At 40.2% G+C, this 25,083-nt stretch overlaps 2 protein-coding genes across 3 annotated transcripts in view; both read left to right on the top strand.

Annotated features, from left to right (window-relative positions):
- Window positions 1–38: 38 nt before the first annotated feature.
- dtl (denticleless E3 ubiquitin protein ligase homolog (Drosophila)) lies at window positions 39–12,947 on the top strand. Of its 2 annotated transcripts, none has more exons than XM_051936777.1 (15): window positions 39–337; window positions 1,601–1,738; window positions 1,829–1,921; window positions 2,879–2,940; window positions 3,021–3,141; window positions 3,341–3,406; window positions 3,796–3,911; window positions 5,525–5,598; window positions 5,695–5,801; window positions 5,890–5,994; window positions 8,383–8,495; window positions 8,604–8,693; window positions 9,569–9,692; window positions 10,751–11,388; window positions 12,150–12,947. In XM_051936777.1, exons 1-15 carry the CDS (start codon window positions 286–288, stop codon window positions 12,213–12,215), a joined length of 1,965 nt encoding a protein of 654 aa, XP_051792737.1. In that variant the 5' UTR covers window positions 39–285; the 3' UTR covers window positions 12,216–12,947. The 2 variants fall into 2 exon arrangements, with proteins under 2 accessions (XP_051792737.1, XP_022067421.1); XM_022211729.2 differs by having other exon boundaries at window positions 40–337; window positions 1,832–1,921.
- A 1,764-nt stretch (window positions 12,948–14,711) lies between these two features.
- Window positions 14,712–25,083, top strand: part of LOC110963458 (serine/threonine-protein phosphatase 2A 56 kDa regulatory subunit alpha isoform) — a 51,798-nt gene continuing 41,426 nt past the window's right edge. Inside the window, exon 1 of the mRNA XM_022211841.2 lies at window positions 14,712–15,788. Within this exon, the coding sequence (XP_022067533.1) occupies window positions 15,641–15,788 (148 nt within the window). The 5' untranslated portion in view covers window positions 14,712–15,640. The remainder of the gene's footprint in view (window positions 15,789–25,083) is intronic.

The raw sequence follows: 25,083 nt of genomic DNA on the forward strand, positions 1-25,083 counted from the left end.
ATTTTTTTAGGTCATTATTTTTGCGTCAGAGGAGGTTTTTCTGCTTTTTCCTGCCGAACTTTATAGAAACCGCGGCACAAAGAAACCGGAAGGGGAGGATCTATTGGGCGGAAGTGGCCGTTTCCACCAATAGCAGCAGCCTCCCCGGCTTTAGCGGGGGATTCGGTCCATCTGTGGGGAGACCTGTTCGCGGGAAAGAAGAAGAGCAGCAGAAACCGCCAGCTAAAGATCTGATAATTTCCTCAGAGGTACAAAGAGATATTTTCAACCTGCTGTAGAGTCGGGATGTTGTTCCGCTCGATCGTGGACAGAGGAGTGGGCCGACGGAGACAGAACGGTGAGGCCGGGGACTGTTCGATACTGGGGTGTGTTTTCTGGGGTATTGTGGTGCCTCTGCGGCCCTCCGGTGGGTTTCATTTCGGGTTCCATGGAGGAAAATATAACCTAACTTTTCTATTTTCTGCAAATCCTTCACGGTTACAGTGTGATCTTTGATTTTGATGCACTTCTGTTGACATGACAGTAGAATTTAAGGTTCCACATTAGCTTAAATTAAAGTTAGCTCGCGTCCTCCATGTTCTCTTCTTATTTTCCGCAACCTTTTTATATTTCCTGCTTTTGGTGGTGATGATAAAACTAGATCAGTACATAGAAGAATGTGATCTAATTATAAAAGTCTAATTCAATCATTAGAAGTTGAGATATGAACTTTTTTGCAGTAAAAACCCACCAGTGGCCACATTGCTTGATCAAGTTCATCATATTAGGGCTGCGACTAACGATAATTTCCATTGCCTGACTAATATATAAGTTGTTTGGTTTATAAAATGTCAAAAAATGAAAAGAAGAATGACGATTAGTGTTTCCCAAAGCGGACAAATGTCTTGTTTTGTCCACAACCCAAAGATATTAATTTCACTGTCAAAAAGAAAGCAGAAAAACTTCATATTTAAGAAGCTGGGGTTGGATAATTTAGAGTCTTTAAAATAACAAAACAATTAATCAATTATCAAGATAGTAGGGAATTCATTAAAGAGTTGACAGCTTTGACTAATAGACTAATTGTTTTGGTCTATAAAATGTTGATCAGTGTTCCCCAATGTCCAAGATGACAGATGAGTAGTTTTACATGAAGGGCTGAAATCAGAGAATTCAGACTTTTCACCTTAAAAAGATACTTAAACTGATTAATCAATTAATTATTGCTTCTAAAAGATATCAGAATATGGAGAGAAAAAGTCTAAAAAACTTAATATGACATTTTCAAATATGTGGTTTTGTCCAAAGATCTTCAGTTTAATGTCACAGAGAAGGAAAGAAACCAGAGAATATTGACATTTTAGAAGCTGAGATCAGAGAAAATAGATTCTCTTAAATAAAAAATAATACTCAGACAGATTCATTGATTAGTTGCTGGGTCTATGAAATATCAGAAAATCATGAAAAATGTTCCAAAAAAGCAAACATCATCTTTGAGTGTCTTGTAGTCAGGTAATATCTTAACTGAGAGCGCAGTGGAATAAAATCACAAGTGGTATCTCAGACTACAGAGTCTAAATGACTAAATGTGCCTCTTTCCTCTGATGCTTCTGTCATCCAGCCCTCCCTGCAGATCCGTGGTCCAGGTATCCTCTGAGCTCTCTGCTGGAGGGCTACCAGTGCGTCCGACATGATGAGCACATCTCCTACGGGAACCTTGGGACAACTGTGCCACCGTTTGGATTAGCGTTCTCCTCTGGTAATCCATTTGTGTATGTTGTTATATCTGCAGAGAGCAGAACCACGCTGACGTTCACCGTCCTGACTCTGTTCTCTCACCTCTTAAAAGCAGGAGCTCTACAGAACGTCCTCGCTGCAGCTAATGAAGAAGGCATTGTGAGGATCTACAACACAGAGAGCCGTGACAGCCCACTTCTGAAAGGTTTTTTTGGTTCAGATTTCTTTGTTCACAGTTCCATTGGTAGAAAATATAGAACAGAATATCCTTTTTAGAACTCGCACAAGGGGAATTTTGCAAAGTGACAGTGAGCAAAGCAAGAAGACACAGCTTTAAGTTAAAGAGGGGTGATATACACACTATATATGCAATATAAATAAGGAAAACAGAAGAACACAGATTTATGAATATTTACACGACCATTCAAAAGTTTGGGGTCATCCAGACAATTTCATGTTTTCCATGAAAACTCACACTTTTATTTACATGCTAACATAACTGCACAAGGGTTTTCTAATCATCAATGAGCCTTTCAACAGCATTAGCTAACACAATGTAGCATTAGAACACAGGAGTGATGGTTGCTGGAAATGTTCCTCTGTACCCCTATGGCGATATTCCATTAAAAATCAGCTGTTTCCAGCTAGAATAGTCATTTACCACATTAACAATGTCTAGACTGTATTTCTGATTCATTTAATGTTATTTTCATTGAAAAAGGCAGCTTTTCTTTCAAAAATAAGGAAATTTCTAAGTGACCCCAAACTTTTGAATGCTGGTGTACGTGAATTAATGTTGCTCTACATTACTTAAAGTTGCTCCATAATGAATTAAAGTTGCTCTATACTAGCTAAAGTTGCTCTTAATGAGTGAGAGTTGTTCCATATTATTTAAAGTTGCTCAAAATAAGTTAAAGTTGCTCAAAAATGAATTAAAATACCTATATATTAATTAAAGTTTAAAGTTGCTCTATATTAACCATTTCATATGCAACATGGATCAAAATTGACCCAAATCCAGTGGAAAATGGATATCTCCTGACTCACACAGCACATCAAAGGATTAAAATTGCTTTGCATTAGTTAAAGTTGCTCTAACTGAGTTAAAACTGGTCCATATTAGTTAAAGCTGCTCTTACTGAGTGGCTGATTTGTGTTTCAGAATGGCTGGCTCACGAGAACGCCGTCTTCGACATCGCCTGGGTTCCTGGGGAGCCTCAGTTAGTAAGTAAACAGAAAACTCCTCATGACCTCTTTATTTCTTTACAATTAAAGGCTTGTCTTACGATGCGTGTCGTCCTCAGGTGACTGCAGCAGGCGACCAAACCGCCAGGCTGTGGGACGTGAAGACCGGGGAGCTGCTGGGAAGCTTCAAGGGTCATCTCTGCAGCCTCAAGTCTGTCGCTTTCGCCCCACAGGAGAAAGGTAGAGTCAGACTGACTGAATGCTGTTTTTGTGCAGGTTTTGTGTTACAAGTAACAAGAAAACATTGTGTTGATGTCGGTGCTTTAGTGAAATGCTCTGGACTTGTTGAATCCTACTTTAAAAAGAGACAGCAGTAACTTTTAGCTGCTGTTTTTAAGACATTCGATGCTGGTTGATGAATTTTGTTTTGTTTTAACAGCTGTTTTCTCCACTGGGGCCAGAGATGGAAATATTATGGTCTGGGACACCAGGTGCAGCAAAAAAGGTATCAGTTATAGATTGTAATTACAAGATGTGTATTTTATCAGTGCATTTTATTTATTTTTTTGTCTTTATTGCTGATTTTTAAATTCTATTTAGCTATATTACCATTTTACTTGTTTGTGATATTCAATTTGATGTAAGTCTTTATAGCTTCTAATATGTGTTTCTGCGTATTTAATTCTTCTAAATGTAATCTGTTTACCTACAATCAATTTTGGACATTCTGTGTTTTTTTTATCCGATTATTTTACTAATATTAGATTAGGGATTGTATAATACTTGTTGAATGTATATGTCTGTTTGGGTGTGTCTGTAATGTGTGTTTTTTAAAAGTATATATTTTATATTCTGTGAGATTTATTGCGTTTTGTGTTTCCATCTTCCTGTCAGACGGTTGCTACAGACAGGTGAGACAGATCAGCGGTGCTCACAACAAAGCAGAGACAAACCCTCCCTCAAAGACAAAGAAGAAGCGCAGCAACATGCGTGGCATGGCTCCCAGCGTGGTGAGTTTTATCAACGACCGTCTGATGAAGTGAAGAGTCGTATGGTTCAGACTGAATAAATATGAAATAAAGCATCAGGACACAGTTTACATGTTAATGCACCAGTAGTAAAATATATCACTATCATGGATCATTCTGCATAAGGTCCTCAAACGACCACATGGTCTCTGCCCGGATCTCATCATGCCTTGCAGAGTTCTTGGCATGGATGAAAAAAACCATCTTCAGCTCAACTGCTCCAAGACTGAGCTCCTTGACATCCCAGCCAGTCTCTTTATACAAGAAGAAATAAACATCCAGCTTGAATCAACCCAACTCAAACCCACAAAGTCTGCCAGAAACTCGGGTGTCGTTATCAATGACTAACTAACCTTCAAGGTTCATTTGTCCTCTGTTGCTCGGTCGTGTCGTTTCGTCCTGTACAACATCAGGAAGATCAGACCCTTCCTGTGTGAACAAGCAGCACAACTCCAGATACAGGCTCTCGTAATATCATGCATCAACTACTGCAACTCCTTACTGGCAGGCCTCCCTTACATGCACGATCAAACCTCTGCAGATGATCCAGAATGCAGCAGCACGTCTGGTTTTCAACCAGCCAAAAACCGCTCATGTCACCACACTGTTCAGATCGCTTCACTGGCCTCCAGTTGCTGTCCGCACAACATTCAAAACTCTGACACTTGTGTTTAAAACTAAAATGAAAACGGCTCCTTCCTACCTGAACTCTCTCATTCAGATCTACTCTCCCGCCCTTTCACTCCGCTCGGCCAACAAAAGGCGCCTGATCCAAGCACCGGAACAGGGCAGGTCGATGACTAGACCTCTGTGGTTCCCCGCTGGTGGAACGAGTTACTAAACTCTGTTCCATCTGCAGAGTCCCTCCCTGTCTTTAGTCTTTTTCAGCTCTTCACTGAACACCTTTGCACTTGACAGAGTGCAAAAAACAAAACCAAAAAAGCCCTGTTACATCTGCATTGCCTGTTGGCACCACAGGCCTATTGTCACACTTGAACTTGTTTTATGGCGCTCATCCAGGTTGTTTTCTCCTGATTAGATCCTTGCTTGTGTTCCATCTACCGTCAGATGTATGTAGCTTTGGATAAAAATGTCTGTTAAATGAAACTGTAGAATTGTAAGTCCACTTTGGATGGGTTTTTTTTTTTTTACTTAAAAAGGTTTTTAATGTAGGGCTTTAACTTATAGTTGAGTCTCCTTAGTGTAATGTTGCTATTTTCACTTACAGGTCAGCTCAAAACATAAAAATGCCACTAAGATGCACACCTAAATGAAAAATAATCTTTAAAGACACTTGATTCCTCCTCTTTCATTGGAAAAACAACTCTGAATTTTGGAATATGCAAATATTTTTCATTTTAAATGTCTAACTGTTGCATTGAGGTATTTGGGTATTGGCCTTCAATATGTGGTGTGTCTTACTGGATGCAATATTTTCCTTTGAAACTTCACAGCAAAGTTATCTTCCTATATTGCTTCATTCAAATTACCAAAAGGCACATATTTAGATTTTTTTAATGAAATAATCGGTCTTGATTGTTGATACATTGATTGAAGGCTGATCTTTGGGTGTTTTTTCTGGTGTTTGTTTGCAGGACAACAAGCAGAGTGTCACGGTGGTTTTGTTCCGTGATGAGCAAACCCTCATCTCTTCGGGGGCCGTCGATGGGTAAAGACAACACCTCAGCTCATCAGTATAAAATGACTCCAACCAGAATTGCGTGCTCGTTTTCAATTAAATTATCATTTCAATTCCCCTCGTCAGAGTCGTCAAGATGTGGGATCTGAGGAAGACCTACACCGCCCACCATCAGGACCCTGCACCGCTGCAGACGTACCCGTACCCCGGCTCCTGCATGCGCATGCGACTGGGTTAGTCCTCTGCTGTTCTGACCGCCGTGTTTAACTGAGCTGTGTAAATGACCACAGGCGAGCTGAAGTGCTTCTGCATGTGTTGCAGGTTATTCCGGACTCGTTCTGGACTCGTCAAGATCCAACGTCATGTGTAACTGCACGGACGACAGCATCTACATGTTCAATGTCTGCGGAGTAAAAACCTCTCCAGGTGAACGAGCACTTTATTCTGGCTACACATGGGTCATTCCAGAAGTGGAGGACATTTGGGATTCAGCATTTTTGAAAAATAAACCTCTTTTACATTTTTCTGCTACATATTCATCAGTAATATGTAATAAACTATCAAAGGCTTGATTGGCTCAGCTTACACATCAATGGTACCATTTTTATTCCATGTTTTATGTGTTGTTTGCTAACCCTACTCTAATCACAGTAACAGGGTTGCTAATCCATGCTAATGTTAGCTTTTTCTCAGCAGTAGAAGCTAGATATTTAGCTGGCTGTTACTGCTGACCAAGAGGACAAACTGACTGATGGAAAAAAGTGGAAACAATTAGTCTGATCCTAATAAAATGAGGTAGAGTGAGATATTCAATCACAGCTCACAATGTTATGAAAATCTGAAAAATAGAAGCGAGGACATAGCTTTGCTCTACTCTTTCTTTTGGTGATGATGTTAATTCCAGTGTATCATGAGATTCACTGTTTTCTTCTTCTGCTACCAGCTAAAAAGGTTTTGCTGACAGGGCCGTTGTGGGACACGTGTTCCTTGTGTAATAACTGTTATTTGAAGTACTATGTTGATTAAACAATATTCCAACAATGATAAGAAAAACAAACTAACAATGAGATTTAAATTTCATTTTATCTCATCAGGGGGATGGCACAAGAGAAAAACTGCATTTTAGTGGGCAAACCAGAATTATTTGGTTGTTTTAGAAATATTTTCAAACATTCTTTTTTGCTATTCTAGATTTGGTCTCAGAATAAGTACATTTACAGAACAATTGCATGTTTCAGTAGTTCGTACTTGGGTTGTTTTAAGTGGGATGAGTGCAAAATGTCCTCCAATTCTGGAATGACCCACATGTTGTACACACCGATCAGGTATAACATTATGACTACCTGCCTAATATTGTGTTGGTCCCCTTTGTGCTGCTAAACTCCTCTGACCAGTGGGACATGGACACAGGACCTCTGGGGACGTCCTGTGATACTGGTGAATTCTGTTGGTCCTGTGGGTTGCAGGGTGGGACCGAGATGCTCAGTAAGATTTGGATCTGGGGGTGTGGAACCCCTGTGAACGCCTTAGCTCTGTCGTGTTCCCCGGGCCAATCCTGAGCAGTTTTTGTGGTGTGTCGGGGTGCATTGTCCTGCTGAGGGTGGAAACTGGCATCAAGGACTGCTGTTAGATAGATTATTAGGTTTGCAGTTTGTGCAAAGAAGCTGTTCTGCATCCTGCTACTCCTGCAGATGATGCTCCTGTACTTATTACCAGATGGTAGGAGGGAGAACAGGCCCTGAGAGGAGTGATGGGGGGTCTTTAATGATGGAGGTTGCTCTGCGTGTACAGCGCTGTTGGTAGATCTCTGCCAGAAATGGAAGAGGAGCACCAATAATTTTGCTGGCAGTCTTTACAATCCTCCAGAGCTGTCATTTGTCCTGGGCTCTGCAGCTGCCAAACCACGATGTGAAGCTGTGAGTCTAGGTGTTTTCAGTTGAGGTGAAGTGCAGGGAGTAATGCTTTTCTGAGTCTCCAGGGGGAGTAACGATGCTTTTGTGTCTCTTGTTGGTGAAGGACAGATCATTATGGAGGTGCACTCTTGAGCCGCTCCATGGTGGCACCGTTTGTTGCGAGTTTTCTGTGGGGATCGTTGTCAGACCTCCTGAAATCAGTCCCCATTTCTTGTTGCCGTGGGGTGTGGGGGTTTCTTGACCTGCAGTGTTTTAGTTGGTGGTACATGTCAAACATCCACATGAATATCAGAACTCAAGGTTTCCCAGCAGAACGTTGCATTAGAACAACATGATCGATGTGATTCACTTCACCTGTCAGTGGTCATAAGGTTGTGGCTGTTCGGTGTGTTGAAGTCAAAATGGGCCTTTCCCAGCTTATCACTAATACATCACTAGATGGGGCTAATGTCATCTGTCTCAACTGTAGGAGGGAGGAGAGCGTGAAGCAACAGGGCCCTGTTAAAACAAATGAAAAGTACTGTGGAGATGTTCTGTGTGCTTGTTTAAGTTTAATCTAAACTGATTCGGACTCCAAATGTGCTGTTCTTGACCTGACGTCCCAAATAGCAGCGAATCATGTGGTTAATGACGACACCCTGCAGGACAGGCAGCCATTTTGGAACACATCATGACACATCACAGTACAAAAAGGAAAGATGGTGTCACCAGAGTTACCGACTGATTCACTAAATGCCCTGGAACTAAAGGAAAGTTTTGGTCCTACATATGATGCATGTCTGTGGTTCGTATGGCAGCTGTTTGTTACCCTGTTCCTTTTCCTTATTTAAGTGTCTTGACTTTTCATGTCCTCCACATTGAGGCTTAATTTAGTGACCTTATGATATGTTTTCTTCAACAGTGGCAGTCTTCAGTGGCCACCAGAACTCCTCGTTTTATGTCAAGTCTACTATCAGCCCTGATGAGCAATTCTTAGCCAGTGGATCAAGCGACAACCACACATACATCTGGAAGGTACGTTTTCTATTGAGTGTTGCCTTTATATAATATCTAATGGAAAAAAAGTTGCATTTATGTTTGCTTGTTTTACACAAATAGTTTTGGGTTTTTTTCATATTTTAGATCTCCGATCCTCAACATCCTCCCATGATGCTTCAGGGCCACAGTGAGGAGGTCACATCTGTTGTGTGGTGTCCAACAGACTTCACTAAGGTAGGACCGCAAATCTTCTTCTTTCCTTCATCTTCTGCACTTTTTATCAGGTGTAGTAGTCTCACTGTCAATATCATCATTGTCAAGTGCAAAATTGCTGTTTACTTTCAATTCACTTTGTTTATGTGTTGTTATTTAGTTTACAGTTTATATTTTGTACTTCTGTTTTTTTAATTTATTTTTTTGACACTATTCCTTAGCATCAACTTGGATACTTTGCACACTTTGCCTTTTGTACACTGTGTTCTTTTTTTCTCTTTAATTACTAACTCTCTGTAATTGTGTGTATTTCATCAACTTATTAATTCCTTTCCTCTGGAATGAATAATATTCTATCCTATCTCCATCTTTTCCTATCTCCTCTCCTCTCCTCTCCTCTCCTCTCCTCTCCTCTCCTCTCCTCTCCTCTCCTCTCCTCTCCTCTCCTACCCTGTCTCCTATCCCCTATCCTATCATATCTCCTCTCCTATCCTGTCTGAGTTTACCAACTCCTGCCATAAAACAGTTTCTCAATTTTCTGTCTACCAGGTTGAAAAACTCCTTTGCTTACAGTTTATTCTGCAGGATAAACAGGATCATTGTGTTCTCAAATGAGATTTTTGTGTTGTAAAATTTTGCTCATATGTTTGTTAATGCAGTTTGTGGTATGATGTTTCTACATGAGCATGGCTGGACAAGGGTCACGTGTGAATTATGGTAGAAACTGTTAAACTCGGAGTTGGCTCTGAGGATGCAAAATCATTCCAGTATAAGGTGACAGTAAAGTAGCATCATATCATGTTGGATACAGAGGGGTTTTTTCTTTCTTTTCCCTGCTGTGAAGCTGAGCAGTTTTAATGAGCCTCTGTGTATAAACCCCACTGCTCTGTTGGCAGATCGCTTCCTGTTCTGATGATCACACTATACGGATCTGGCGGCTTCACCGGGACATAGATGGAGCAGAATCATCAGTGGGAGAAGCTAACAGAGTAGGATGGGCTCATCCAGTGTCTGCCTCAAGTGAGTATTTCACGGAACATAGCTTACATAGATTACCTTTCAGCTGCACTGTAAAATATTAGTGCTTTACAGCAGGTTTTACCTGTTTTGTTTTCACAGCTTACTGTTTTACAGAATTTTCTCTGCTTGTTTTAAAATTACAGATAGTAAATAGTGAAATCACACAAAAAATATTCATTTAGATGTTGACTGTAAAAAAAACAAACAGGCCAAATCTATATTTTTTCTAATGGTAATTGGTTCTCTTATAATGTCTGACCATGAAATTACACTGTTTTTTACTGTATTAAAATCAGCAAAAATATAAAAATTGAAGAGCTGTTTGCAGTTGCTTGAAAGAAACGCTGTGTATATTGAGCATTTATAAATCCTAAGTCAATTATTTTCCAGATTCTCTGTGTTGGTGAAAGTTACAAGTAATAGCGAGTTAAATTGAAGAGAAAAATATTTATTTACACTACCAGTCAAATGTTTGGACACACCTTTTAATTCAGTGTTTTTTATTCAGTTATGTCTTATACTGAAGACATCAAAACTATGAAAGAATACACATGGACTTATGTTGTAATAAAAGTGTTAATCTTCAGTATTAATCTGCAATTTAGAAAATAATGCAAAAAATAAATAAAAAGCATTGAATGAGAAGGCGTGTCCAAACTTTTGACTGGTAGTGTACATGTTGACTTTAAAAACTGCAAAAAAACAAGCCAAACCTGTACATAACGCCCATATCAAGAATTAGATTTTTACAAAATAATTTAGCAAAATTTACTGTATTTAAAATCTAAATGTAATTATTGTACTTCCAGTATTTTCCATGTTTTTAAAATAACTTTTCACCCTTTTCTGTTGCAGATTTTGTTTTTACAGTGTACTTTTTAGCCACATAAACACATATTCTACTCACATTATTAAAACTAACATTCTGGGTGTGTTTCACGCCATGTGGCTACCTAAGAATGTGAAATAAGGAAGTGCTCCTTAAATCACTGCTGCCCTCCAGAATTTGTCGCCACGTACGATGTCACATCTGATTAATGTTGACTTGTTCTTTTCAGGGCCTTCAGTCAGGGCTGAGACGACCCCCGCTAAGACCCAGAGGACGGAGGGTTTTGGTGGCTTATCCTCACCCCAGCTTGCTGCCTGCCCTCCCAGTGGAGCTGCCCTGCCTTTTCCTTCCAGCACCTCGTCGCCCGTCCACTCTAAGGATGCCAAGGCGGCCGCTGCTCAGCAGAGAACACCTCTGTCCATCAAACAGTGGTTATCCCCGATCCACGGATCTCCCAGTCAGCACCGCCGGGTGCCGACCCTGTGTCCCCAGAGCCCAGCGAGCAGCACCTCTCCCACAGAACGACGGGCCAAACGGAGGCTGGAAACCAGCGACAGTTCGTCTGCAAGCTGCGAGGGCACCCAACAGTGTCGCTGCGTCGCTGAACTTTACCCTGAAGCCAAGAGAAGCTGCCTCCTGGCTGGTGTCTGCTGCCCTGCCCAGGAGAGCTCAGGACAAACAGACTGCCACACGGAGGACAGCAAACAGGCTTCCTCTGCATGGACTGGCAAGGAGAACTGTTCTCCCAGAGGAGTCAACTGGTTGTCAGAGATGGGCCAAAAGATGAAGAAATGTCATGGAAGCCCCAGTACCTCCAGAAGCCCCAGCAGCTCGAAGAAGCAAGAAAGGAAGACACCAGCTTCACCAGTAAGTACACAACTCCTATTTTTGGCAGTGACCTCTACCTTTTCTCAGTTATCAGCCGTCACCGTTTAACCCTCATGTCATGTGCGGGTCAAATTGACCTGTTTTAAAGTTTGAAAATGTGAAAAAAATATATTTTCACACTGAAACTTCTGATGTCCACATTTGAAATATTTTTGGGAAATTTTTGAACATTTTTTTGGTGGAAAAAAGAAATGCTAAAAAATTTTTTCTTAAGAACATTCACAAAAAAAACAACCGAAATCCAGCGAAATGTTCTTAAAGAAAATATTAGACATTTTACTCATATATATTTATAATCACTTTAGATATTTTTAGGATTTTTTTGGGAAGATTTTTACTTTTTTTAAAAAAATATTTGCAATAATTGTCTTGCCAAATTTGGGGGATTTTTTTTAAAAATTAAACTTTTAAGAGAAACTTTTTTCTTCCTGAAGGTTTTGCAAATTTCCTGAAATTTTGGGAAATCTTTTGCTGAATTTTTGGATATTCTTAGACAAGGAAACAATATTTTTGGTGCCTGTAAATGAGGACAACACGAGGGTTCACTGGTGGCTTTGTTTTTACCGTACAAGTCGAAAACTGCTCTTGAAGCAAACTTCAACTTTATCTTGGAAGCACCAATAATATTTCTGTCCTTCATTGGTGTCTCTCCTTATCAGTGCTGATGTTTCCATATGTGCATGTTTTTAAGAAAGAAGATTATTGCCTTCGACTCATCATTTTTCCTTTTTGTTTTCCAGACCATCCACTCAGCACAAACCATGAAGAAAATCTCCATGTATTTTACAAAAAGGCCTCTGGAGTGAGTCACTTGAATCAATTAAATGCTTCTGTTTAAGATGCTGTGTTTTTATTTGGGATATTTTTAAGTGGGACCCTCAGACGATAAGCCTCTAAGAGCTGATTTATAACCAAATGACAGGCGCACATGAACCTCAGCTGCATCAAGAAGGACTTAACAGCCATTCTGAATATTTGATGCTGTAGTTTTGACATTTAATGACCACATTTTTTTTTTTGTTAAATAATTGCCTCATAGGTTTTGCAGTCACCTTCTGCACAATTTTCTGGTGCTGTGCACAATTTCTATCTGAGAGGAAATCTTTCAATTTATTTCTCAGAACTTTATAAAATGCTTCAGCATTTAACACAAAAGCACTCATTATATACATTGTTCATGAGGCTGACTTGCTGTAAATCCTCCAGTGTAAAGAAAAATATTCTGCTAAAAAATGATTTGGTGAACATGTTTGAACCCTTTTATGAACGTCACTAATATGAAACGGGGAGCCACTCAGACCATTTCATTTTGTAAGCAAAGTCATTTATATCTTTATCTCTTTATCTGTTTGGGGGCTTTTTTATGTCAGTGTTACACAAACAATTTGTCTGTTTTTTTGTTTGTTTTTTACTTTTTTTTTTCTTGAGGAGATGCTTAAATTGTTTATATGTCCAAAATAACCACTGAATGATTTATTTGTATTTAAATGGCACACCTTTGTTGTGGTCAAATGCTATTAAATTTAACATAGTTTTCAGTCTGTGTGACTTATTAATGACTGCATCCTGTCAGTGTGATCCTTGTGTTTGCGTGATAAAGACGGTGGGGAGTGAGACACAAGCGGTAGTAATGCATTCATACAACATCAAACCCTTCTAGGTTTTTGCAGAAAACTACTTTGTCATAGCAACTAAAATTGCAATCAAGAACCCACATGTACCACTGAGCATGCAATCTTTTGAGCACAAGACTATTTTCTCAGTGAGGAATTGAAAGTATTTGTAACATAATGTGCAGAACGAAAAGACGTAGAAAAATCTACAATGTAAAAACGGTGTGAAAATAACTTGCCAGTGAGCATATCAAAAACCTTAACAGCAGAGAAATATCTATATAAATATGTGGAACAGTACTGGAAGATATGACATGAACAGAAATAAGCATTTGAACCTACACATGCATTAAGAGGTAGAATGATCCAGCAGCTCAGGAAGAGAATTTTAAGATTGGAAAAGGATGTACAGTATACACTTAATTTGGTGTAGCTGGAATATATTTACTCTGCTTCTTTCTGCCCAAGGTGAGAGCTATATTCTTCAATTCTCTGCAGATTTAAGTTGAAGTTGGTAGAATGTTGTTGTATTGTCCCAGTTATTTTACTCTATATTTCCAATTCTCTACCACAGGTTGGACAAAACATGAAGGTTTTGTTCAAATTACTTCTGATTTTATTGAACTCGATGTGTGACAGCAGATGTTTGGTGTCCCCCAAGAGATGCACAGAAGAGGCAGAAGTTACCAACCAAAAATACACTACCTGTCAGACGTTTTAGAACGGCACAATTTTTCCATTGTATTTATTGAAATTTAAGTAGTTCAAGTCCAATGAAAAGCTTAAAATGGTATAAAGGTATGCCGTAGAGTAGGACAAAGGATGGTTCCTCAGTGTGTGACATCAACATGGAGGAGGAAGTGTGATTGTTCCGGGGCTGTTTTGCTGGATCCAGTGTCGGTGACTTGAACGGCGTGAGAGGAATCCTGAAACTAAATGACTGCCACAGCATTCTGCAGCTCCATGCAGTACCCTCTGGTATGTTTGTAGTTGGGCAGGGGTTCATCCTACAGCAAGATAATGACCCAAAACATAAGTCCAAACTCTGCCAGAACTACCTTAGGAAAAAAGAACAAGATGGTAAGCTTGAAAGCATGGAGTGGCAGCACAGTCTCCAGACGTGGTTTGGGATGAACTGGACAGAAGAGTGAAAGCAAAGCAACCTAGAAGTGTCCTAAATTTATGGTAATTTCCATTGTGGAAAGAATGCCACGAGTGTGTTCATGTGTGTGTTATATCTGCCAAAGGTAGCTACTTTGATGAGTCAAAAGTTTAGAATACTTTTTAAACTTAATTTGTTTATTTGTTCTACGCTTTCATTCATTTCAGAGTACAATGAGACATTAACATGCATAATTTCCAATAAAAAGCAGGAACAATTGGGGTGTCCTCAAACTTTTGACCGGTAGTGTATGCTGTATGTATTATATCTGAAGAGACAACTATGTGAGATGTGCAAAACAGCAGTAAAAACATGCTTAGAAGCTGTGGACTTCGAGTGGAGATCATAAATACCCAGTACAGCTGCCTGCCAGCCCTCATTCAACTCTACAACGTCACCTATTTGTTTTCACATGTCACATGGTCAGGACCCGCCTTCTCCGCGTCTCGATTGGCTAAAAAAGTTTCCATTTTAAAAATCTCCTATCGTGATTGGTTGTTAGGAACGTCCATCCGTGACGCACACCTGTCAGCGCTCCGCAGTCCACACAGCAGCGCACAGACGGACAGCGACGGAAAGGCTGCTGCGCTGGGAGTGTTTATGGCTGCCTGCTCCGCTCGACGGCCACCAGTTTGTTGTATTTCAGAAAACTCGGTCTTTTTTTAGAGGCCTGCCGCACTGTTTTCCGGAGAGAAAAGCGGCTGAGACGAGGTCACCGTTGCGTCGACGCGGCTAACTTTTCAGCGCCGCTGAAGCGAAATTTAACTTCGTCGCTCGCGGAGTTCTTGACACATTCAACGGAAGAAGTCTAACTGGGATTAAAAACGCAACCTGAAGACGCAGACCTGGTGTTTTAACGAGGGACGACGTGAATTTCATGGGGCGACCGTCTTCTGCAACTTTTTTCCACCTTTCAAAGGCGATGCAAGTTGTTGTAGAGCTGTAAATTAACGGTGGCTAATTTTAGCAGGCTAGCTAGGTGCGTTAGCTGTCAGCCTCGCCGTGTAATTCAGGGAACTTTTTTTTAATGACAATGTCCTTCGTACCTTTTGCAACAGGTAGACCTCTTTCAAACACGAAGAAGCAGCAAAAACAGCCCGAATTGTAGAAACTTGATCACTATTCGTCTTATGGTGTAAACTCCGGGTTGTAAGTGCGGGCGGCGTCGTGAGCGTTAGTTTGGTTTTATGATTTTGAACATTGTTCTCGGAAAAAAGAAAAAAACAAGCTAATGATGCAGCGTTTGGACACGGTCTAACCCCTCGAAACCGACCCACCGACCATGTTGGATCATACAGAATAGGACCCGGACAGGAGACGACCTCCAGCGCAAGCAGTTTTGCTCCGTAATTAAGCGCTGATGTGAAACGGTAGGAACCACAGGAGGAGGAAACCTTTCATTTGACCCAGGGATACAACCACCCGTCTGATACACTTAGTCAGTTTGTGCACCAAAATGTCGGCCATCTCCGCATGCGAGAAAGTGGACGGGTTTACGAGGAAGTCCATGAGGAAGGCGCAGAAACAGAGGAAATCCCAAGGCTCGTCTCAGTACCGCACTCAGAGCGCTCCGGTCGAGCTCTCCCCGCTGCCGCAGCTCAAAGGTACGGTAAGAGGATGAAGGGGTCTGCCGCTTAAAATAGTCTCTCATAACCACTGTGTTGTTTGCACGGCTGGATTTGTAGCAGATACACTCCACATGCAACCCATGACCAGAATTACAGTCGACACAATTGAAGTGACAAATATTTTGTGCAGTGCTGTTCTTTGCAGTGGTCCAAACTTTCCCTTCACTTATTTGCTTTTTCCTCTATGCAAGCAGCTTGTAAGACTTGACCACGGGGCATTGGAAAAGATTACAGGACTGTCTGCCAAAGTGCATTACATTGGAGAGTTTTGTCAGCAGTGCTCTTCGTGTTCCTCCCGGTGTTTTATAAAAGCCCATCATAGCCTCACCTAATGTTTGCTCCTAATTTATTTGACATGCAGGGCACAATTGCAGAGGGATGTATGCTTAGACATCATGATGTTGGTGAGGGTACACTCAGAGCCTCAATATCTCCACCATCTCCACACCTCCACGAAGAGATGACTGCAGGTTGGAGGTGTCCAGATATGATGTCTTAAGCCGCAAGACCTGCGACAGTCAGAATGAGCCGTGTTGTTGTTTTGTCTGTCCCTTGTGTGTTGATGCTGGTGGAGGCTGTTGATAGTGATGACAAGTTTTAGAAAGTTGAAGAACAGCTCTGTAATCATCTTTTGTCCGCAGCTTTGCAAGTTGAGGTATTGCGAGGATTTAAAGAAATTTTCCAGCGCAAACATGCAGACTTAGAGACAGAATTGCTGAAACTCAGGCGTAGTTCATTTTCATTCACGAGCCAAATCTGATGCTAACACTCACTGTACTCAATTGTGCATTCCATGATATTTCACAAGAATGAAAGGAACAGAGAATATGAGAACCACCTGTTGCATACTAGGTAGTTGTTTTTTGACTTTATTAGTTTTTCAGTCCTGAAATGATGTGTGTACCCTTCTAATGTCAATGGAAACTAGCACTGTGCAGTAGAGAATGCAGGACTGCAGAAATGCGACACTGTGGGTTCATGTGGGTGGCCGGTATCGAACCTTGCACAGTCTGTTGTCAGTTGATGCACAACTGTGTGTTTTAGGAAGAGACAGGCATGTGGGGTGGAGGCCTGGTGAGGTTTGGTATGTGACCTGCTTGTAGCACGAGGAAGTCTGTAATTAAATAATTATCTGTTAAATTGTGTTTTTTAAAATGGTTTTGTAACCACAAATAATGTCTATAAACGAGATGCGCAGTGATATTGGTATGTGACCTGCTTGTAGCACTAGAAAGTCTGTAATTAAATAATTATCTGTTAAACTGCGTTTTTCTAAATGTTTTTGTAGCCACAAATAACGTCTATGAACAACCTACGATAAACATCAACATGTAGGTAATGCCTGTCACATGAAAAGTTTACAGTTGTGCTTACAAATGTTATACAAAAGTAGATATGGCACGTTTTATGTGTACATATGAATAGCATTGCACTTTATGCCTGCCACTGGGAGATCATTTAGCATCATAATGTTAATTTCTTTCCAGGAGAGAGTTCTCATTCTGTGCAATTAAGTGGAAAAATATGAGCATTTATCAGTATCGGCAATCAGCTCTATAGAGTTCCAAAAAAGTCCAGTAGCATGTGTTTAATATTTATTACAATTGAGAAGTAAAGTCTGTGTATACTTTACGAACTTTCCAGTGTTTTCTGCAAGTTTGCCATTTGTTTCTCTGGTGTGGAGTTATGCTTGTGTCCTGCTTGTTTCAACACACCATGATATGTGTCAACTCAAATGCTGTTTTTCCTAGACACAGTCATGTGTGCTCACTGTCATCCCACACTTTTGCTAGTGAGCAGCAGTTAAAGGACTACCAGATTCATGCATTTTGTAATGAATTTAGACCAAAATTGGACTCACATGGACCAACTGTTGCCGTTTTGGATGTCATACACAACAACAGTCTTGTATCTTTTTCTGACAAAAAACTGCTAACGTGATCTAAGTAAGCCTGCACCCAGCTAGATATCTGTCAGTTGTCTTCCTTTAGCCTGCGGTCAAATCTAATCCTGCTGAGCCTGCTAACAACTGAGTGTGCAGTTTCACTGTCACTCCAACGTGCTTTCACAAATGACTTTGCTATAGTGAAACATGCGTCTTGTATTGTTTACATTAAATAAGCATTGTACAGAAGTATGGAAATTATCTACAGTATATTTGAGATATAACACAATGAAGCTAATATCACAAATACATACAGTGTGACAGTACATTATATATATGTTGCATAATGTTAAATATGCCAATACTGTGAGAAATATTGAACATTATTGTGACCTACAGTAAAATTAAGAATAGAACAACTTGATTAAATCGGATGAACGGACTTTAATTTCCAAAATTCTCTCACGTATAACTAAGACAAGTCTCAACAGCTTAACAGCTGCGTTGATGTCACAGCGAATAGCAGCGCTGAAGTAAAGACTTGCCTGGTCAGGTAGTCAGAACATGATGCAACTTCTCCAAGCCTGAAGACGAGATGTGTCACAAATGAGTGTCAACAGTGACTGCTATCGCGTAACTGGAGAGGGCTGTAGAAATCCTGTCCTTTCATATTATATTGGGAACCTTGTATGATGCATAGAGAGTTTGGATATTTAAAAGTGGCACAGCTTTTTGGCATTTGAAACACTGATTGGCATGATTTTCCCAAACTAGAGCACTGCACCACAGCAACGGCCAAAACTGACTTGAAACAGCATGGCAGCTCCTTTCTTGACAAGGATGAATGTGACAGGCAAATTATCCCACTTTCTTTCACTGAAAGCTTGAGGGTGATTTGTGTTTCGTCTTGGTGGCTGAAATTGCTGGTAGAGACGGATTCAAAGCTGTATATGTATTAGTTATTATTGTTAGTAGTAGTATGGAATAGTGTGTCTCAGCACAGATTGATGAAGGCAATTTGGCTGTTCTTCTGTAGCAGTGGAACAGATTTGTGAATGATCATCTCAAGGCCTTGAAGATTGAGTTCAGTTGTCCTTCTCAGTGTGAACTTTATGTAGAGAAATGCTCACTCACCTTGTAAAGACAGCCGACTGCAATCAGGATGTCCTTATGTGATTTTATAAATTATACTAGAATAAGAGCATACACAGATCAGACACAACATTAAAACCACCCACCTGATATTATGTAGGTCCCCTTCATGCAGCCAAAAGGATTTTGAATCATTGGGGCATGGACACCAGACCTAAGGTGTATCACTGTGATATTTAGTGCCAGGATGCTGGCAGCAGATTATTTTGGTCTTATGGGTTACAGGGTGGTGCCTCTCGAGATCAGGCATGTTTTGGCACATCAGGCAGATGCCCGATTAGAGTGGGATCATACAGGGTGTGCTTGGTCTGCAGTAATTAGGTGGGTGGTATAACATCCACATGAAATCCAGGACCTGAGATTTTCCAGCAGAGCACTGGGTTGCAACAAGATGATCAGTGGGTGTAATGTTTGGCGCTAAATTTGATATCTAAATGTTTGATAAGTAGAGTTTGTGTCTGATGTTAATTTGTTTAATGAAATTCAGTACGACATGTTCTCTGGTTAACCAAGTGTGTATGAGCCACTCTCACAAATGTATGTTAAGGTAGCACAGGTGACAAAATAGTCTTGACTCACCTGATGGTATCAGAGGGGTGTTTTCTCAGTTCACACTAAACTCAAACTTTCTGTTATTCTGAGAATTTCAAGTAAATCTCATTAATGATTAAGTCAGTGTAATGGATACCAGTTTAAAAATAAAAAATCCAAAATAAATTTCTCTTTTTATACCTAGATTTTTACCTTATCTTCAGGTTTGCAGAATTAGTCACAAATGCTAATGACTAGTACCACACAGTTGTCTGAGTCACGACATTAGTCTGGTGTCACAAGCAAGCAACATGCACAGGTCTTGGTGTCCATATTTACTGTATATTTAGGTGTTAATTTTTTGAAATGATTCAAATTGTTGTCTATATATGTTTGTACAGCAACTTGCACCATATCTAAGAATCTCTGCAAACATGCAGCAGTCTCAAGTATACTTGAGATACGTGGTAGACTGAGATAACTGGTAGAACTGTTTCTGTCAGTTGCTCCAATGCAAAAAGTAATGAGAGTGAAATGCTAACATGCAACAATAGCCCTTTTATTAACTTAAATTAATAACTCTAATGTGATTTTTCCAAATTTGAGACCATGCCTAACTTGCTTACTTTAACTGAGTTACAACCTGTAATTCATCTGCACTGTTCCTGCCTCCTAGAATAGCCAGACTAAGAATGGAAATATCTGCAGCCAGCTTTTTCAGGTGCTAAAAGATAGTAGCCAGCAAAACGCTTCTTCCCTCCTGCAGTGGAGAGGCTGAAGTGCTTACAGCTCCTGTTGTGTGATAGACACTGAAAAGATGAGTCATTCAGAGACCAACATTGTTGCCATGGCAGCCAGAAGCCTTGAGAGCAAGCCAGGGAAATGTTTTACTTTCCAAATACAGACAGGCTTCATTTGGGTTGATATTTCTGTCACTGGAGCGAAATTTTCGGCTCAGCCATTCCTAACTGATCAGAGCTCACGTTTGGGTGGTGTTGTGGTTTATTGTCGGTAGCTTAAATACAGCACAACCACAGTGTCCGTCAAGGAGTGCATTGATTTTATTTTCCAAGACTTGTTCCTACACAGAAAATCTGTTGTGCATTGTATCTTTTCTCTTCTTTTTGCTGTTCTTCTTGAATCTGTTGCTTGACAGCTGCCTCATTCCCTCCAATAACACCGTCAGGTTCAAGATGGACGAAATATGTTAAACCAAGAGGGGGTTGCTCCAATTTTTAGCAGCCAAAGTAAATAGCATTTTGACAGTGCACATGTCATTAAAAACTTAGCAGAAGTCACATTCCAGCTCTAAAATCCAGCTGTGCTGTCGTCATTAGCTCTATTGACAGTGTGCTATTTTTGCCATTCTTTTCAACTTTTCTGTATCGTCATCATCATGGATCATGCATAAAATTAGGCTGTTATTGATGTGTGATTCATGCACGGGGGTGATTAATCACTGATTCACTTAACGATGCTGGCATACATGGTGGCATAGTATCATAAGCTTTTCACTCATAACTCAAAGATGAGAAGAAAGAACTGTTTTTGTAAAACTACTGCTGGAAAATTAAAACAGATGAACACATCTGAACCTCCGTGGGAGTAAGAACGAGTGGTAGCTGCTGCTTTTTTGTTTTCTCATTATTAATCCTTTTAATAGTAGGGGAAAATGTAAAAGCTAAATCTATTGCTTTCTAAAAAGTCTGTCATTTCCGATTTTGAAAAGGTAAAAAAGAATGTGCATCTGTTTCTGCTTACTTTGCATGCTTCATCCTGTTGTTGTGCCTTATGAATGTTTAAAGTTTGCAAACCTAATTTTCCCAGCAAACTCTTGGACACACCAAGAGCAGTACATTCAACTCAGGACATTCCTGTTTTTCGCAATATTTCATCCATGTGAACTGCGTGAGTCATTCCTATTGAAAGGAGTAGGTCTGCTGATTCCATGTTTGAGTTGTCCTTATCAGAAATTTGGGACTATAGCGCCACAGGAGGGTCTGAATGATCTTTTATTTTTTTTAAAAATGAATGGCTAGTTTGTGTCATTGTCACTAAAGGGCCAAGTGAGAGTGCTTACAGACCGGGCATAGGTAGATGACATCCCGTGCAGAATTGTTCCCGTCCCACATTGTGATAACGAGAGCCTTGTGTTAGCTCTCCACTCCAATCAATCACCCTCATTCTCTCTCCCTCCTGGTGGTGATACACTGATGATCAAGCAGAGATGAGGAGTGGCCTACAGAGGACCAGCAAGCTCAACAAGAATCTCCGCTGTGTGACGTCTTTATCACACTTCACACAGCTTTCTCTGGGGCCACAGACAGTTTTGTACATTATTCACATCTGCAACAGGACTCCCCAACTCATGTAAACACTCTTTAATGTGTAAAATTAATACACTTCCCCTTTCAGCCACCTTCTCGGCTGAATTAGTGTTTTATCAGTTCACTCTAAAATCTAAGTAGCTGCTGAACTTTTAACTAACCCTTACTTAAAGCTCTAACCTACACTTAATAAAGGTAATCAATTTTCACCATCCCTGTTGCAATCGGATTCGCTGCACCTGTATGGTTGGCTTTCCACCTCCAGACACTGATGCCAACATCTCATTACAGTCTTTTCCATCATCAAATCTGATATCCATCTAGATTTGGAGCAGTTATGAATAGAAGGCTCACTAGTTTTACTGCTTATTGGCTACTGATGACCAGATGCACTATAGGCTAACCCTGAATGAATTATATCTGTAACCGAGAACAGTATTGTACATAAGTAGGTTTTCATTTCATTTTGGTCTTGCTCATATTTGGTCCCTTTTGCCCTACAATGCAATGCAAATTATACATAAATTTGGAACCTGAGCCTGTGCACTAAAACATAGCTGATTAAATGATTACTCAATGGATGGAAATTATATTGACAAAAATATAAATGTCTGAGTAATCACTTATGTAAATGTTTAGATCAACACCAAGCTTCCCATGGTTCACACTCAAATGTAAGAATTTGCTGCTTTTCTCCGTTTATAACTATGTTATTGTAAATGGAATATCTTTGGATGTCTGGACTTCTGCTCGAACCAAGCAAGTAAAGACATCATTTGGAAATTTGGGATTATGATAAATGTTTAGCATGTTTTGTGGCATAAATAAAAAATATAATCAGGTGATCAATTAAAAATTAATATAGTTGTTTGTGGCACAACAAGTAGCCGAGTTTGACAGTTTTGAGGACAGAATCCTTTAGATATGTTTCATCAGTGCCCGGTAATGAAAAACATGTTCCCTCTATTGGCCTATTGATTGACAATCGTGTCCCACACAGGCTGTTTCCATCGTGTCTGCCAGCAGCTAGCAAATCGATAAATAATTTTCTAGGAAACAGAAGACCACATCTTTTCTGTGTGTGTTGTTATGTCTGTGTGATCTTTAAAATCTGTTTAAAAAAAACAAAACTTTATTTTTTAAAGGCGATCTGCTGGTTAACGATTTTCAATGGTTGCGCTTCTGTGCCTAACATCGTTATTTCAATATACGAACATGCGCCTTACACATTGGTAATTTCTTACATGTAATGTAAATGATTGTGAAGGGAAATAAGTGCAGATATATTCTGTACATGTAACCTAATCTTATTCATAAAGATGAACTATGACTGCACAGGTAAACAGAGGAAACTCTGCTTTGACTGTACAGTGGTCCATAACCACGTCACGGTTCATTTTTCACGATCTCACTGTATTGCAGATTTTTGAATTGCATTTGGTATTGCGGATTTTTTGCTATATTGCGGGATTTTGCCTTATGTAATTATATATATTTTTATATATTATTGTGGCGAGCTGCGTTGCAGAACAACACCGAGCAAAAATATACTTTAATGCACTATTTAACTGGCAGCTGTTTATATTTTGACACACACAGACACCGCAATGTAGAAAATGTGGCAGGAAATCATCAAACACACTGCACTTTTTAAAAAAAAAAATTTCATTATCTTTACTGCTTTCAATTTGCAATGTCAATGCTTCGACAGCAAAAGCATTGCTCCTTGCTATGCTTTGGACGTACTCTTTGAAATGAACACTACAAAATGATGAGTTATTTAATAAATCTACTGTGTTTCCCACAAGTTGAAATTTTACCTGTGGTGGTTAGTGGTATGGCGTGACTGATGTGCATGTAGGGACAGATGTAGTTTATGGGGAATAGTGTAACCCAGGTTGCTCTCTGATGTTAGCTGGCTTTACAAATTCCCCTGTAACGCCTCACGTGAATTTTCAGCAGACACTGCAGTTTACCTGTGGTTTCCTCAACACATCACGTGCATCAGTAGATGCTGCCTTTAATCATACGATGATTAAAATAAACAAGCAGTGCTAAATTATAGTTGTGAACACTTGACATAAAGTCTTGCAGCACATAAGAACTCCTTATGAACACCAACCACCAACCTCTCTGGCTACAGCTACATAAAATAGGGTTTGGCTCATTGAGAAAGTTTATTTACGCTGTCTCTACTAGAAACATCACCCTCTCCAGCACCTGTTATCCATTCACCTTGTGGCTGTTCTCCATTTCCTTAAATACAACAGTAACTGCTGTGCTGGCAGCTTGAACAGAGGAATAGTGTGAACGTGCCCTTATGGGACCATTTGAAATTGACGATCCAGTGACGTGAAAGCAGACCGCGATGTGTTGAAATCTACTAGCCGAGGCAGAAATTGGAATGTGCTCGGCATCCGGCCCGCTAGTTTTGTTCATCCGTTCTCCATGCACAGCCCTGACCTCTTTCAGCCGGATCATCTGACATTCATCATTCTCAGCAACCATAACACATGCTCAAGTTTCAGGGTAACCCACAGATGTAGTGAAGAGGTAGTAAAGCAGCACTTGTAGATTGGATTACTGCTCATAGTAAGTACAGTGTAAAGACTGAAATAGAACCAAACTTGTCATGCATGGATTGAGAAGAGTTTTGGCTTCGAACGCTGGATGCTGTCGATGGTGTTGGATGTACCTGTAATGAGAAACTGTTACTCAGTGAACCTAAGAAGTGGACACTTTGTTTTCACTGGCTTGGTCTTGAAGTCAACACCTTATAAAACATGCTTTCTGAATAACTAAAATTGGGTAAGAGTCCTGAGTCTTACCAGCCAGTTTTCACTCTTGTCTAGTTAATCAAGATTTAGAAACACCCCTGAATGATGGCTGATTTAAGTGCTGAAGTTGGGTAAACAAAACCATTAGCTTCAGCTGTTACTTATTACTGTTCTGCTGGTGGCTTATTGGCTGACGACAGCATTCAGTATCCTGTCTTGATTGCCTGCCTGTCTAATGTTCCATACTGTGTGCTTTGATTACACTTCAGCAATTGACCATTCATGCAAGTGTTGAGCTCAGGGTTGGGTGCATAATTATTACTGCTTGCCGTGTTACTCCCCAACCGTTCACCCTAGATAGGAGTCGATATTGGAGGGATTGATAGTTTTCAAACATAATTTTCTCATTTTGTTTCACTAATAACCACTTTAATCAGAGATAATCATTGCTATATCTGTACTCTCATTTCTGAGCAGCAACTTTCATACGCGTCGCTATAGATGCTTGAGATCATGTTGGAGAAACTCTTAATAGCCCTCAGTGCTTTAGCTGCTTTCCATCGGGCATAATAAATAATAGCTGCCTAGCTTGGCTGTGG

Source organism: Acanthochromis polyacanthus, chromosome 16 (genome assembly GCF_021347895.1).
Source record: "Acanthochromis polyacanthus isolate Apoly-LR-REF ecotype Palm Island chromosome 16, KAUST_Apoly_ChrSc, whole genome shotgun sequence".
Lineage (NCBI taxonomy): Eukaryota > Metazoa > Chordata > Actinopteri > Pomacentridae > Acanthochromis > Acanthochromis polyacanthus.

Coding starts and splice junctions, on each gene's coding strand:
- dtl (XM_051936777.1), top strand. CDS start 286: ATGTTGTTCCGCTCGATCGTGGACAGAGGAGTGGGCCGACGGAGACAG. Junction 2,941..3,020: donor TTCCTGGGGAGCCTCAGTTA/GTAAGTAAACAG, acceptor TGTCGTCCTCAG/GTGACTGCAGCAGGCGACCA. Junction 5,802..5,889: donor CTGCATGCGCATGCGACTGG/GTTAGTCCTCTG, acceptor CATGTGTTGCAG/GTTATTCCGGACTCGTTCTG.